Source organism: Quercus suber, unplaced genomic scaffold (assembly GCF_002906115.3).
Source record: "Quercus suber isolate HL8 unplaced genomic scaffold, Cork oak 2.0 scaffold_403, whole genome shotgun sequence".
Lineage (NCBI taxonomy): Eukaryota > Viridiplantae > Streptophyta > Magnoliopsida > Fagales > Fagaceae > Quercus > Quercus suber.
In genome coordinates this window covers 127,673-144,820 of record NW_027069854.1, presented here as the reverse complement: position 1 = coordinate 144,820, position 17,148 = coordinate 127,673, and the positions used below count along the sequence as shown (strand labels likewise).

Sequence of the window (17,148 nt, the reverse complement as noted above, 5' to 3'; positions counted from 1 at the left end):
AACTTGCAAACGCGTGATAGCACAAACAAATAACCAATTAATCTAAGTGCAACAGAAAATAAATTTGACACGGTGATTTGTTTATGAATGGGGAAAACCTACATGGCAAAAACACCACAAGGTGATTTTAAGGTCACCACTCTCGAAATTTCACTATTATCATAACAAGCGGTTACAAGTAAAGGAATCCAGTACCTTATACCAACCTACAGTTGAACCCTTACCCCGATACCCAATTGGACTTATTCTGTAGTGACAATTTCTCCTTTTGATGCACGGCTCCCAAGTACGTGACTAACCAAGTGCGCAGATCCCAGTACATGACTTCAATCACTAACTAAAGAAGGTTGTTGGCTGCAAAGTTCTTCAGTTCATCCACATGATGAAGATTAAGAAGATGCTTGGTCACAAAACCCTATGGTGCACATACACAGCAACTTCTTCAAGAATGATGAACTAGAGTAAAACTTTGTCTCCGATCACAATTTTCTTGAACAGACTTTGCTTAATGCTTGTGCAACTTGTGAACTCTTTGACGGCCCTTAAAATAATCCTTTTCTATATCTAGGGTCAGGAGAAAAGAAAGCCCAAACACATAAACACGGATTAGAGTTAAAACAGAATTGAAATTCTATTTTTCATAAATCTTGACAGATACCTTATCTGTCGAGCTACTATCAAGCCACGGGACTAAACAGTTCTTTAAACCTAGACAGATGGCTAGTTGTTGAGCTAGCTGTCAAGCTTTAATGACAGGCACTTTTCAGCTTGAATCTTGGAGAAATTTACTTGGCTTCAACACTTGATCTTGAAATAAAGTTTCTTGAAGTATTAAACACATCCTAGATCTACCCAAATACAAGTAAGGTGCATTTTGTCAAAGGATTAGCCAATTACATAAAATAGTGACATATGTTCCTAACAAGTGAATCACATATGTCCTAACAGTTATTCTTATGATTATAGAATAAATAACCCTTTGTTTCCTTTGAATACTCTAAAAACATGCATACTTCTGCTTTGGCTTCCAACTTATCAGACTTCTCTTTCAACACATGTGCTGGACACCCCCAAATGCTACCCACCAGTAAGTTCATACAGAAGGACTACAAGCTCCCCGCTTGACTTCCTAATGCTACCCACCAGTAGAACTTACTGACACGACCACGTGCAAGCTCCGAATCCACGGACTCCTTCTTTCTTGGATTCTCCAATCAGCTACAAGCACCCCCGCTTGATATTCTTTAAGCTTCAATGGTAGCAACCAAGTTGATCATCAAGATGTTGATACTATCTCTAACTTGAAAACCCTAAGCTTTGTGTGAACGAAAGCTCCTCTAGATCTCATAAGAGATTTACACAAAACAGCAATGTATGAGCAACAATACAACTGGAGCAACCCTCAAAAACGTGGCTAGGGTTTAGTTTATATACCTAGGGTAAAAACATAAAACCCTAAACGTTTAATGAAGTAGGGCTGAGTTGGAAATTCTACAGAATAATCAACCTGTGCGATTTTCGATCGATCGAGTCTATTCTTCTATCGATCGAGCCAGGTCGAAAGTCCCAAGTACTTCTGCAGCCACTCGATTCCAACTTTACAATAATAAACCAACTTTGAGCAAGCCTAAACAAGACTAAATACATTTTTTTGATCATGGTTTGCCAACATTACAAATTAGAGTTTTAAATACATAAAATCCTAAGACCTTAGAACCTAAAAAAAAAGATTTAGAAAGTTAAAGGTGTGGATAATAGCTAGAAAGCTACATCTACACCCCTAAACCCCAAATCCAAGGTGTAGAACCAAGGAGAAGAATATTGGGTATAAGAACAATACCTTGAATTTTTGGTGAAGAATGAAGAATCAAGAGGCTTTGATGTGTTTTTTGTGTGTGTGTGTGTGTGTGTGTGTGTTTTTTTGTTTGGAAGAGAGGAGAAATGTGTAGAAGACATCTAGGCAAAGAAGCAGCAAAGAAGACTCTTTTTATTTTTTGGTCTGGAGGGTGCTTGGGGCCTTTTATAGCCTCGACACCTGTGAAGCTCCTCAGATGAGTTTGATCTTGAAACCACTAGAAAGATCTTGACTTCAAGTTTCTAAAATGGTATGGAACTTGAAAATCCAACGGTCAGATCGAAAGTTATGGTTGCCAGAAGTTTGTGGCGCATCGATCGGTGCATTAACCCGGTTTTTGTGATATCTTGGCCGTTCTAACTTCGATTACTAGGTCAAAATTTCCAAAAATCTCCGAAAGGCTCAGGTTTAATGTAAAACTATGAAATGTGTTTTTTGTGAGGATTTTGACCTTTGGTCAACCCAGGGTTGACTAGGGGCATTTTAGTCATTTTAGCTGAAAAAACACTTTATGTGCTCTGGTGTTCGAATCGGCTACGCCACATCATTCTGAATGTTCTCACGGCCCTATGGAGAGAAAATAATATTTTTTTGATTTTTTGGGGTTCGGCATGCAAATCGAGGGCGGACAAAATACGGTATCAACAGCTACTCCTTCTTTATCTAATATCTCGAGTGCAATGAAAGGTGTCGGACAAAGAACATGATTTCAAATTTTGTTGCCCTCAAATTTTGCGTGCGGAGACTACTCGTAGATCGAGACCAAATCTTACCTGACTAGACCGATCTATTGCAGTTGCTTCTGAAACATTTTCCGGACATGTCTCTGAACTCTGGGAGAGGAAAAGGCCCCCTACCCCCCCTTTTTTTGGGAGGTTTGACCGGGTCAGTCGATCAATGTTGACTTGGTCAACGCTAACCGATGGCCTTTCAAGGTGCGCTGGGTGTTGACGACCATTTTTTCAGCTCACGTGACATTACTTCATTGGCAACCCATGCCACATCAACATATTATTGATTTTTTGGATAAATCTATTTAAAACCCAAAATAACCTCATATCTTATTCAATTACATGGATTGGGCTCATATGGCCCGCAAGATCCTTACTTCAAGAGGTGAATTCATAGTCCACATTTCCTCTTCATCAATTGGGATCATAACCCCACAACATCATCAACATCAACATATGGATCGGGCTTAAGCAATGAATCAAAGCTCACGGCCCATATTACCTCTCTTACACTCATGGCAAGCGGCTTCTTCAACAAGAGCCCATACTTACACAAAATGACCACAAAACTCGGGGTACACTGTCTCATCTTCGGCTTATGATCCAAGCTCATAAGTCTCTTTGGGGAAACTTTGGGAGTCGTGATTTGGAGGGCCAAGAGGTATGTTCAGTAAAGCTCCAGCGATTTAAAGTTGATAAAAAAGACATGTTACTTGGCATGTCTTCTCCAACTCCTTGAACTCTGACGAGTCCATGTGTAGTGGGTAACATATGGTAAGCATCTCTTAACACATAACACTTTAGATGATAAAATTCCCTATTGCTTTTTTCCTAAAACTTAATATTCATCATGTGACAAATACTCAATATCTCCAGCCATCTAAATGCTAAGAAAATAACTATTCATTCAATCCCCAGCTGCTGCTATACAAATTTAGAAACTTCATTATATTATTCTACATAAATCTCATTACTACTTTCAGCTAAAATCCAACTCAAGCATGTGGCCTATTCTGATAGGCTATCTTTTATCTCTCTCTATACAAAATATTCATGATATCTTTGATACCTAGTTGCTGTTTGCCATAATCAGACCATATATTTCTTTGCCAGCTACCATAGCAAAGCATTAAATACCCTTCTTGCTCACCAAGATTAAGTCATAACCCAATGAGAACTTGACTAAATCTCTAAAGATTCATTGACTATCAACCAATCCTTTTATTACTTGCTAGAAATGACCTCTCCACCAGTCTAAAATCACCCACCTGAACCCCAACAATGTATTCAGCACTTGACACCTGGCTGGAAGTGATATCATTAGACATTTAATGCTAAAATCCTAGCAACCAGCTGCTGTACCCAAAATAACAAGATACCTTTAGAAGAGATCTTACCATTTTTTCAGCAAAATCCATGAAAGGACCTCTCCAGCAGTCTGAAATCACCCACCTGACCTCATTGGCTTCTGCCCAAAGCAAATAGCTGTCTTATGACAACTGTGACAACTATCTTATGATAGCTGTCACAGCTTTTCCTGACAGCTGGGATAGCTTTTTCATGATAGCTGTCACAGTTTTTCCTGACAACTGGGACAACCATTTTAGAACAACTATGATAGCTGACCCATCAGCCTGAGCCTTATTGATTTTCTCACATTTGGCTAAAACCAAAACCAACTATTGAAACTACCTTTCTCTTGCTAAAATACCTTTATTTTCTATTGCTACTCTTTCCCCTGCAACTCTTACCCGAAATAGCAAGAATACCTTAAAGTTAAACATAACATTTTCGGCCAAATCTTATGATGGATTCTTTGAAGATTCATTGCTGTTTGGGACATATTTTGGCTGAAATTATTTGCTAAAATACCACTTTAAACTCAGTTCTAAAGGGACCCCTCATCAACACCTCAAGGGGGGATACCAATGGAGGAGAACTCTCTGAAAAACTTCCCTATTCTTTCTCCCTCTAGTTATCTTCCTAAGCTCTTAATGAAGACTGAGCTTCTGGGTTTTTACTTCCCAAATTAGAAACTAAACTCTCCAACCCTTAACCCATAAATGCCCTTCATAAGTCCTCATAAATCCTCTAGCAGAAAATCCCAGCAGCTTTGCTAAACACACTACAATACTATTATTCTCTTATACTCATTATCTCACTCTCCATATTCTTAAAATACATATATCTTGCTGCCCATATCTCTAAACATTTCTTTCTTCACTTCTCTTACATAATCTCATACACACTTGCTACACCATTACATATAACACACCACAACTCTTCTAAGCTCCACTCTCATGCTCTCTCACTCTAAAATGCTACTGTTTTGCTGCCTATAAACACATCTCTATACTCTTCTCTTACAAAATCTTTCCTCTTGGAAAGCAATCTCTACAACTTCTCTAGCAGTTATAATTTCATATTTTTACTATCTTTAATCTCCATATCTCTCATACTTCTATAAATCACACATGTTACAAATACTACACCCTACAATACATCTATATCTTTTACCATTTCCACACTTCTCAAGAGATATCAAAAACTCATACTAAAAGCCCTTCTCGTTGAAGGCATTAACTTCTATTACTAAAGCCCTTCTCCTAGAAGGCACCAAGATCTCATATCAAATCCCTTCTCTTAGAAGGCACAAATACTCCATACAAAATCCCTTCTCATGGAAGGAAAAACTATTCATAGCTTCACAACAACTAAAAGAGCATTGTCAAGGGGAAAACTCATTTAAGTGCATGATAAGAGGGGCAAGCTTAACCAGCCCCTACACACAGCTAGACATACTCTCTCTCCCTCCAGTTGCACCCATTTTCTCCCCTCAATCTTGAAGTTATCATGGCAAACTGCCTCTCTACCGTTGGGGTCACTCTGTTGGGATATTATCAACTCAAAAAAGTTGTATAGCTGGGACTGCAAACCATCAGAGATAAGTGACTCTGCTTCTATATCTTTAAATTTACATCATTAAATACATGATCACTTCACATTTAAATACATATTACTTTATCTTAACTACTATTACAACTATTAACCAAGGCTTAAACTCATTTAAATGCATGATAAGAAGGGTAAGCTTAACTAGCCTCTACCGCTGGCATTCTGCTAGATTCTTATTAGCTCACCGATGCTACATAGCTAGAGCTATAAACTATACAAAGATAAGTGACTTTGTTTCCATATCTTTAAATTTACATCATTGAGTACATGATTACTTTATCCTAAATAAATACTACTTTATTTCAACTGTTATTACAACTACTAATCAAAGCTATCATATCAAATACATATTGTATATTTATTTGACAATTATCGTGATTCTTAGACTTTGGCTTTAATGGCTTTGTAGGCTTAAAAGTACGCCGGTAGCCGTTGGACCATGTGGCCCAATGTTGAGTTCCGGACGCAACTCCCCAAATAGAACCCAGGCCTAATAAGGTTATCCTTCCAACGGACTACACGTGGTTGGGCAACCGAAAAAGGCCCTCGAACATTTGGCGACTCCACTTTGATTAGTAGTTGTAATAATAGTTGAAATAAAATAATATTTATTTATAAAGGTAAAGTAATCATGTACTTAATGATATAAATTTAATGATATGGAAGCAAAGTCACTTAACTTTGTATGGTTTATAGCTTCAATTGTGTAGCATCAGTGAGCTGATAGGATTCCAGCAAGATGCTAGTGGTAGAGGCTAGTTAAGTTTGCGCCTCTTATCATGCATTTAAATGAGTTAATGCCTTGGTTAATAGTTGTAATAGTAGTTGGAATAAAGTAATATGTATTTAAATGTGAAGTAATCATGTAATGATATAAATTTAAAGGTATGGAAGCAGAGTCACTTATCTCTGATGGTTTGCAGCCCCCAGCTGTACAGCTTCTGTGAGTTGATAATATCCCAACAGAGTGACCCTAGTGGTAGAGAGGCAGTTTGCCATGATAACTTCAAGATTGAGGGGGAAAAATGGGTGCAACTAGAGGGAGAAAAAGTATGCCCAGCTGTGTGTAGAGGCTGGTTAAGCTTGCTCCTCTTATCATGCACTTAAATGAGTTTCCCCTTTGACAATGCTCTTTTAGTTGTTGTGAAGTTATGAATAGTGTTGCCTTTCATGAGAAGGGCTTTTGTATGGAGTATTTGTGCCTTCTAAGAGAAGGGCTTTATGTAAGAAGTAGTTGTGCGTTCTAAAAGAAGGGCTTTTGTAAGAGATAGTTATTTCTTATAAGAGAAGGGCTTTGATATGAGATCTTGGTACCTTCTAGGAGAAGGGCTTTTAGTATGAGTGTTTGATATCTCTTGAGAGGTGTGGAGATGGTAAAAGATATAGATGTGCTGTAGGGTGTAGTATTTGTAACATGTGTGATGTATAGAAGTATGAGAGATATGGAGATTAAAGATAGTAAAAATATAAGATTATAATTGCTGGAGAAGTTGTAGAGATTGCTTTCCAAGAGGAAATATTTTGTAAGAGAAGAGTATAGAGATGTGTTTACAGGCAGCAAAACAGTAAAATTTCAAAGTGAGAGAGTATGAGAGTAGAGCTTAGAAGAGTTGTGGTGTGTTATATGTAATGGTATAGCAAGTGTTTATGAGATTGTGTAAGAGAAGTGAAGAAAGAGATGTTTAGAGATATAGGCAGCAAGATACATGTATTTTTTAGAATATGGAAAGTAAGATAATGAGTATAAGAGAGTAATAGTGTTGTAGTGTGTTTAGCAAAGCTGCTGGAATTTTTTGCTGGAGGTTGTATGAGGGCTTATGAAGGGCATTTATGGATTAAGGGCTGGAGAGTTTAGTTTCTAATTGGGGAATTAAAAAACCAGAAGCTCAAAACTTCATTAAGAGCTTCAGAAGATAATCAGAGGGAGAGAGAAGTTTTTTAGAGAGTTCCTCTCCATTGGTGTCCCTTTGAGGTGTTGATGAAGGGTTCTCTTTAGAGCTGAGTTTAAGGGGGTATTTTAGCAAATAATCTCAGCCAAAATCTGTCCTAACTAGCAATGAATGTTTAGAGAATCCATCTTAAGATTTGGCCAAAAATGGTATGTTTAGCTTTAAGGTATTCTTGCAGTTTCGAGTAAGAGTTGCTGGGGAAAGAGCAACAGAAAAGGAAGGTATTTTAGCAAGAAAAAAGTAGTTTCTTTAGTTGGTTTTGGTTTTAGCCAAATGTGAAAAAATCAGTAATGCTCAGGCTAATGGGTCAGCTGTCACAGCTATTCTGAAAAGGCTGTCACAGTTGTTCTGAAAAAGTTGTCTCAGCTGTCAAGAAAAAGCTGTGACAGCTATCCTGTAACAGTTGTCACAGCTGTCATAAAATAGTAGTTTGCTTTGGGCAGAAGCAAATGAGGTCAGTTGGGTGATTTTAGACTACTGGAGAGGTCATCTCATGGATTTGGCTGGAAAATGGTAAGATCTCCTTTAAGGGTATCTTGCTATTTTGGGTACAGCAGATGGTTGCTAAGATTTCAGCATTAAATGGCTAATGATATCACTTCTAGCCAGATGTTAAGTGCTAAATACATTGCTGGGGTTCAGCTGGAAATGTTTCCCTTTTCAGGTGTTTGTGTTTTTGGCCCAAGGTTCCATTACAACACATTTCTAGCAAGTAATAAAAGGATTGGTTGATAGTCAATGAAGTTTTAGAGATTTAGTCAAGGTTTCATTGGGTTGTGACTTAATCTTGGTGAGCAAGAAGGGTATTTAATGCTCTGCTCTGGCAGCTGGCAGAGAAATATATGATCTAATTGTGGCAAACAGCAACTAGGTATCAAAGATATCATGAATATTTTGTATAAAGAGAGATAAAAGATAGCCAATCAGATTAGGCCATATGCTTAAGTTGGATTTTAGCTGAAAGTAGTAATAAGATTTATGTAGAATAATATAATGAAGTTTCTAAATTTGTATAGCAGCAGCTAGGGATTGAACGAACATTTATTTTCTTAGCATTTAGATGGCTGGAGATATTGAGTATTTGTCATATGATGAATATTAAGTTTTAGGAAAAGAGTAATAGGGAATTTTATCATCTAAAGTGCTATGTGATAAGAGATGCTTACCATATGTTACCTGCTGCACATGGACTCGTTAGAGTTCAGGGAGTTGGAGAAGACACGCCAAGCAACATGTCTCTTTTATCAACTTTAAACCATTGGAGCTTTACTGAACATGCCTCTTGGCCTTCCAAACCACGACTCCCAAAGTTTACCCAAAGAGACTTATGAGCTTGGATCATAAGCTAAAGATGAGATGACGTACCTTGGGTTTTGTTGTCATTTTGTGTAAATATGGGCTCTTGTTGAAGAAACCGCTTGCCATGAGTGTAAGAGAGGTAATATGGGCCGTGAGCTTTGATTCATTGCTTAAACCTGATCCATATGTTGATGTTGATGATGTCGTGGAGTTATGATCCCAATTGATGAAGAGGAAATGTGGACCATAAATCCGTCTCTTGAAGTAAGGATCTTGTGGCCATGTGAGCCTAACCCATGTAATTGAATGAGATATGAGCTTATTTTGGGCGTGGGTTGCCAATTAAGTAATGCCACGTGAGCCAAAAAAATGGTCCTTAACACCGGGCTGACCCAGTAGCCCAAGAAAGTGTGTCGGGCAGCCAAGCTACCCAAAGGCCTTTAAAATCCTCTTTTGGGCTTATTTTGACCTCATTTCACCCTTTCCTTTAACTTCCCACTTCTGAAAAATTATCTAGAGCGAATACAAACTTAGTGGGTTTGGCTTTTTAGCTTCAGTCTACTATTTCAGTCTTTTCTGCACTTGAGGTCATATATTTTTGCCATGATTTATGCCATGCTATCTTAGGGGAATGCAAATATTTTTTCTTTTGTCTGTGTTATATAGGTGTGCAAATATGTGGGAACTTAAATGCTGAAAATAAAATGTGGGATATAGGTAAAGGAAACTTACCTGGTAGTCGGGAATAGCAAAAATGGTGAGATGCATGGTGCGGCCGCTAGTTAGTCTCGGAATAGGATTGGACAAAGAGAATTGTGTGACGGTGAGACGTATGGCATGACTACTAGTTAACCTCGAGATTGAATATGAGCCTGCGGCGTGGCCACTAGTTTACCCATTGTAGATCAGGAACTTGAAAACATTTTAGTGACTTGATGGTTGTGTGACAGAGGGGCGTATGGCGCGACTGCTAGTTAACCTCGAGATGGAATGTGAGCTGGTGGCGCAGCCTCTAATTTACCCACTATAGGACAGGAACTTGGAAACTTTTTCGTGACATGATAGCTGTGTGATGGCAAGGTGTACGGCGTGGCTGCTAGTTAACCTCAAGATGGAATGTGAGCCTATAGTGCGGCCGCTAGTTTACACTCTGTAGATCAAGAACTAGAAAAATTTTTAGTGACTTGATAGTTTTGTGACGGCGAGGCATAAAGCGCGGCTGCTAGTTAACCTCAAGATGGAATGTGAGCCTATGGCACTGCTAGTTAACCTCAAGATGGAGATCATGGGCCGAGACTTTGTAGGCCAGGGTGACAGAGCTTGAGATTGCTGCTGCTGCTAGGGAGGCGTATATGCAAGAGGAGATTGCTCGAGCGTTAGCTCGAGAGAGGGAGCTTTGGCAGAGGGATAGAGAGGTTCGTGCTACTGTCGCAGATAGAGAGAGGTCCCAGCTTCAGGGTGAGCTGGCTATGCTTCACGGCTATACCATGGTTTTGATAGGAGAGTTATGGGTGGCTCGTATTCATGTTCCGCCTTTGCATCATATTCCAGACCAGGGGCCCATTGTTCCTCCATATGAGCCTGGGTATATGCCAACTCCTCCAAGTTTGCCGGGCAGTTGAGGCTCTTTTGCTCAGACTCAAGGGCCTTCTCAGGACCTAGGATACACTCCCGGTGCTTCAGCTGGAGCCGATCCTTTTGCCGACCCATTTCCTAGTGACGACGACGATGATAATGATGATGCCGACTTGTTTTTTAGGGATGATGTCCTCAGTAAAGTTAGCTTTTGTTGTAGCATGATGTAGCCCCTACGTGGACATGTATTTATTCTTCGTGTATCTTGTAGACATTACCCCATGGTGGGCCAATTATGTATGTATGTTATGTATTGCCTTTTGATAGGTGACATGTGTGTATTGTATTGTCCCATAGTGGGCCTTGATATATGACATTATCTTGTTGCTTCATGTTGTATGTATAAAATAATACCTCTTGTTAGGACTTACATGTATGATTCTGGAAACTGCCTTTGAGAGGGCTGATGTATGTAAGAAACAATGCCTCTAGATAGGACTTACATGTATAATTCTGGATGTCACCCTTCAAAAGGCTGCTGTTGTATGTATGCACTATCGCATTTTCATTGTGGATGGTGGTTTTGCACCAGCTTGTGTCACACTCACTTGTTTTGCACCACATTTTCACGGGTTTATCAGTGGATTTTGACAATGCCCATCTCGTTGGAGAGATCGCATAAAATAAATTGCCCCAGTTTAGGGTTTCATGTGATTCTCGACATGAGAGACACATCCTTAGTGGGACAGACCCATTCTTGTATATTGGATAAGGGGGAGGGAACTGCACAAAATAAACTGCCCCTGTTTAGGGTTTTGCAGGGTCCCAAGCCTGTAGACTGGCTAAAAATGGCCTCGGCTTCATAAACCATACCAAATGCTAGTAATGAATGCAGAAATTTTGAACGAGATCTCCTTAGACATGCCATGAGGCGGTATGCACTAGTTACACCCATTATTGCATGGGCCGGCTATCACTTCAAAGGCAGGTTTCTTGGGGTGACTGATGTGCATTGATATTAGCTTAATTTTGCATATTTGTATTATTGTTAGAAAGCACTATCATACTTACTTTGAGGTAATTCATTCATTTTATATTTGGTTTTGGAATAATGATAAATAATCAATTTTGTGCTTAATTGAATTTTATTGTGTGAATTGTCTTTTGTAGGAGAATGGAATCAAATAAGTGGATTTGTGCAAAGAAGAAAGCTAATGGACTTTACTTTTACAAGGACCATGATGAAGTTAAAGAAGGTCAACTTAATTAAATTTAAGTCCAATTGTAGTAAGGAATCAAAGGAAATTTGTACCAAATCCAAGTCCAATTCGGATTAGGATTTCAGCTTGCACATCAGTTAGTATTTTTGGCATAACTTTCAGCTCATATATTCAATTAAGATAATTCAAATTGGCCTGGAAATTTAACTTAAAGGGCTACAACTTTGTAGTTTATCAAAAGTCCGAATTCTGAAGTTAATTGGGCCAAAATCATCGGTTAAGTGAAGCCTAAAAATCTGGGATTTTCTCCAAACGGGAATTCATCTTGTAATAGGATTCCTTGACCTATTTAAAGGCTCTTTAGGGAAAAATCCAGGTAGGCTAGTGCTAGGGCTGAGGGCTGAATGTATAGAGAGCTGCGGCTACCTCTTCCATGACAATTAGTTTTAATTATTTTTCTAGTTTAATGTTTAGTATTTTATTTTTGTGTTTTCTTTCAATTACTATGAGTAGCTAAATTTATAATTAGGGTTGAGGATGAAACCTTGTTAAGGATTATCAATAATATTTATGTGATTTGATTTTTTCCACAATAGTAGTTCTTTAATGGTTTAAATTGTTCTTGCTTCATATCAATTGACTAAGATGAGATTCTAGATATGAGTTCAATCATGTTTTTCTCATGATTTAGGATTTATCTTAATTAATTGAATGCTTGGTTTATTAATTCTTGATTATAAAATTGGATATCGCTTGTGATTTTTCTGTCAATGGATACAATTTATGATTTGATTTTTAGAATTGGATATATCTTGTGATATTTTTGGCTACGAATACAATTGATGATTTGATTTTATACCTAGGAAGCGAAGAAGAGCATGCTTTAGATTTTTAAACATAAGTTTTAATGATGATATTTTCCATGATAGCAAAATTGATTTCTAGATTATCATGTAGTGGTTGGGAAAAATTAATGATCATAAATATATGCTGATATGACTTGCAAGACGGATTCCAGAACCTTAATTCCTTTCTCTTGATTGTTTACATCTTTTTATTGCTTTATATCTTTTGCTTAGTTTAACTATTTGCTTAATTTTATTATTTGCTTAGTTTATTTAATCTCAAAAAACCAATTTTTATTAAACTAGATTAGGATTAATTTGGTTAAGGTTTAATTAATTTTCCTACATTCATTCAAGTCCCTGTGGGTTCGACCTCGTTTTTGTCAAACTGTACTTCGGTACGGTTCATACGCTTGTGAGTATTTTAAAATTTCACAACAAGTTTTTGTCGCTGTTGCCGGGGACTTGGTTAGGAAAATAAATTAGATCTTAATTGAATTTTTCCTTCTACTAGTTGTAGTTAAAATTTATTATTATTTTTTAAAAAAAAAAATTATTTTTCTTTCTTTGTGGTGTATGAGAACTTGGATACGTGATAAAGAAAATCATCTTGTTAGTTTTGATTATCCATCCACAATGGGAGAAACAGGAGATGATTCAAAAACTCTTAGAGAGTTGTTCTCACCCATAACCACCAATCCTCCATCTTGCATAGTATTGCCTGCAACCACTGCTGCACATTTTGAGTTGAAGCCATAGATAATCCACATTCTTCCTACTTTTCATGGATTGGATAGAGAAGACCCTTTTATGCATGTAAAGGATTTTCTTGAGATTTGTGCTACTTGTAAGTTCCAGAATTTCACTGATGACTCTGTTCGCTTGCATTTATTCCCTTTTTCCTTGAAGGATAAGGCAAAAGCATGGCTTAATTCTCTGTCACCTAGATCTATCACTTCATGTGAACTGTTGGTCATAAAATTCCTCTCTAAATTTTTCCCAATGGCCAAGACCAATGCTTTGAGGAGAGAAATTGCTGATTTTTATCAGGATGAACAAGAGAAATTTTATGAGAGTTGGGAGAGATTTAAGGACTTGATCTTAAAGTATCCTCACCATGGTTTTGAAACATGAAAACTAGTACAATATTTTTATAATGGTTTGACACAGACAAACATAACATGATTGAGTCCATGAATGGTGGTGGATTTTTGAGTCTTATGGATGATGAGGCATACAAATTTCTTGAGAATTTATCAAAAAGCTCACAACAATGGGAATTTTCCAATCATAGATCTGCTCCTGCACTTAAGAAAGGAGGATTTTATGAAGTCAGTGAAGATTTAGACATAAAAGCTAGGTTGGACAATCTCACTCATAAGGTTGAAGCTTTAGCTTTATGTAGAGGGATAAATTCTGTCAATCAAGTTCAAAGTGAAACACGCTCTATTTATGCAAGTCCTATGCATACAACACAAATGTGTCCTTCCATAGTTGGTTACCCTAAATACTATACTGAGCATGCAAATGCACTGAATAATTATGGAAGGCCACTTGCTAGTCCATTTTTAGAGACATACAATCCAAATTGGCAAAATCATCTTAATTTCTCTTGGAGGCAGAACCACTCCCCCACAAATATAGGTGGACAACAAGCGTTGGGGTTTATGCCCTAAAATCCAATTTATTGGCATGTCATAAATAATTAAATTGTTTAATTATATGAGACTATCTATAAATGAACTAATGGACATTATCATAGTCCATGAGATGCATTGCATGTGATTTATGTGATTTAGTTACAGAAGATATAAATTACAAGTTTCTTGTAAACTCAAAACGTAGTTCGTAGTCGGTGATGAAATTGGGCGTTTTATTTACGAAGACTATAACATATTAACTAAGATGATTTGTTCTAATCATGGAAGTGGAGACTTCTAGTTGGTATGTTGATATGTTTTAAGAGTTAAGACATATTAATCTGGACCGTTGTGAGATTTATTATTCTCCTAACGACTGTCAAATGAATAATAAATCTCATGACTTTTATTTACAAGAACTCTTAATCCTGAGAGAATAATGTACTTGATCATGAGGTGTAGATTGCTTTGATGTATTAAGAGTGAGATCTAAAGTCACGATCAAAACCTTAGTATGTTGGGCAGCCACATTTAGTGTTGATAGAACATATATTTTCAAGATGAAATTCATAGTCTCTTAACAGAGATACAAAATATTCTCTTGAGATAAGTTTTATGAGTTTGGTTATTCAGAGAGTTGGGCCCAACCACTTTAGTAAGGAGTTACTAAAGTATATATTTATGGGATTAGATTTCATAAATATATGATGAATAACTTAAAGAATTAAATCAGGTACTCAAGGATTAAGATGTAGTAATCTTCAAAGTGGCAGTCTATATTTTTGACTTTGTATTACTACGAATATTTTATGAAGAGGTTGCATATACAATAAAGTCTTGGGATATAATTTATAGATAAGGCCTAGAGTGCAACTATATTTATATAGTAGTTTTAAAAATAGTTAATGGTAACTTTGGACTTGTCAAGAGTTGACAGAAAAGCCCAAGACCCATTGGAGCTAGTGTCTTATTTATTCCCTTTTGGTCCCACTACAAGCCACACACTAAAGCCCAATTGGAAAGGCCCAATAAGCCAGCTCCATTAGATAATCAGTTAGTTATAAAGGGAGAAACATACATAATTTTATTTTAAAAGACGATACATCATTGTGAAATGGTGTGTATGTGTGAGTGAAGCCATTCAATTATTCTCCCTTGGAATCTGATTGAGAGACCACACTTTTTGGGCATAAAGTGGAATTGGAGCAAAGATTAAAAGTGTTCCCAAGTACTTATAATCTTTTGTTTTGAATTTCACCGCACCAAGGTACGTTATCTTGTTCTTAAATTCTGAAATTTACATAGTGCATGTTATCAATAATGAATGAAATAGATTCATGTTTGTTGCTTCCGTTGTGTATTTTGTATGAAATACAAAACCAGATTTTCCAACAACAAGTGTGTCAACAAAGTCAAATTCATCCACCTACCCAAGCATATCCTCCCATTCTTCAATCAACTCCTCAGTTTATGGCACCACCAAGACAATCATCTTTGAAGGAGTCCCTCAAAACTTTCATGCAATCAACTAGTCAAGCTATTCAAGAGATGAAAAGTTCCACTCATTTAAATACTCAAGCTATTTCAAAGTTGGAAAATCAAGTTGGCCAGTTAGCAACCCAAGTTGGAGAGAGGGAAAAAGGAAAGTTTCCTAGTCAACCTATACCTAACCCAAAAAGGCAGTATGCAATTAATGGTTCTTCTAGTTCTACTCATGCACATGAATCTGTTCAGTCTATTACTACCCTTAGGTCTGGTAAGCAAGTTGATAATCAAGTGAAAATGCCAGAAGTGGAGGATAATGAAAATATTGTGTTAGAGGAAAAAGGAGTTCACGGTTCACAAGATGATCATAAAGAAAAGAAGGGCAACTTAACCTCAATTCCAATTCAGGATCTTAGTTCCTCCCCTCTTGATAAGAATTTTGTTCCTAATGCTCCATTTCCTCAAAGTTTAATCAGTCCTCAAAAAAGTGCACAATTTGGAGATATTTTAGAGGTTTTTAAGCAAGTGCAAATTAATATTCCATTTCTTGATGCAATTTAGCAAGTTCCTGATTATGCCAAGTTTCTAAAAGATCTTATGACAATGAAGAGAAAGACAAATGTCCCTAAAAAGGCATTTTTGACAAAGCAAGTCAGTTCAATCATTCAGAATAAATATCCACTGAAATGTAAGGACCCTGGATCTCCTACAATTTCATGCAAGATTGAGGATCGTCTCATTGAGCGAGCTTTGCTAGATTTAGGGGCAAATGTGAACCTTATGCCATATTTAGTTTATTTACAGCTAGGTTTGGGGGAGTTGAAACCCACAACCAAGATACTCCAGTTAGCTGACAGATCTGTGAAAATTCCTAGAGGTATTGTTGAGGATGTGCTGATTAAGGTGGATGTATTCTACTTTCCTGTTGATTTTGTTGTGTTAGACACTGAGCTTGCTCTGAATGCCAGTACACAAATCCATGTCATTTTGGGTTGCCCTTTCTTAGCCACATCCAATGCTTTGATCAATTGTCGGAGTGGTGTGATGAAGATTTCTTTTGGGAATATGACTGTTGACCTTAATATCTTTGACATAAGTAAGCAAGTACTAGACAATAAGGATATATGTAAGGTTAACATGATTGGGAGCCTAGTCCATTATACTTTCCTAAAATCAAGTTGTGAGGATCCCCTAAAGGTTTGCTTAACCCATTTTGATTGCAATTTGGATACTGAAAAATCAATTGAGGAGGTCAATGCATTATTGGATTTTGTTCATCTCTTAATTACTGATAGCTGGCAACCAAAAGTAGTCCCTACCCCCATTTTCTCCATCCCCACTCCCATCTACTGTAAAACTACCAAAGTTGGATGATGTTTGGGAACATCAATTGGTAAGTATACTTCAAAAGCATAAGGAAGCTATAGGTTGGACAATTGCTGATATTATAAGGATATTAGTCTTTTTGTGGTTATGCATAGAATTCACTTGGAAGAGATTGCTAAAGCCTCCCAACATGTTTTTGACCCAAGTAAGTTACAATCTCATTGGACTAGTCCATTCTTAATATGCATTATTTATCTCCATGGTGTTG

At 37.3% G+C, this 17,148-nt stretch overlaps 1 protein-coding gene and 1 non-coding gene across 2 annotated transcripts; one reads left to right on the top strand and one right to left on the bottom strand.

Annotated features, from left to right (window-relative positions):
* Nucleotides 1-13,444: 13,444 nt before the first annotated feature.
* On the bottom strand, nucleotides 13,445-13,553 carry LOC112035147 (small nucleolar RNA R71). Its single transcript, XR_002885460.1, has one exon. It is a non-coding gene; the product is annotated as a small nucleolar RNA R71 (small nucleolar RNA).
* Nucleotides 13,554-15,539: 1,986 nt separating this feature from the next.
* Nucleotides 15,540-16,928, top strand: LOC112035138 (uncharacterized). Its single transcript, XM_024067970.1, has 2 exons — nucleotides 15,540-16,067; nucleotides 16,116-16,928. The coding sequence occupies exons 1-2, from the start codon at nucleotides 15,540-15,542 to the stop codon at nucleotides 16,926-16,928; spliced, it is 1,341 nt and encodes a 446-aa protein (XP_023923738.1).
* The last annotated feature ends 220 nt before the right edge of the window (nucleotides 16,929-17,148 follow it).

Coding starts and splice junctions, on each gene's coding strand:
- LOC112035138 (XM_024067970.1), top strand. CDS start 15,540: ATGGCACCACCAAGACAATCATCTTTGAAGGAGTCCCTCAAAACTTTC. Junction 16,068..16,115: donor AATTTGGAGATATTTTAGAG/GTTTTTAAGCAA, acceptor GATGCAATTTAG/CAAGTTCCTGATTATGCCAA.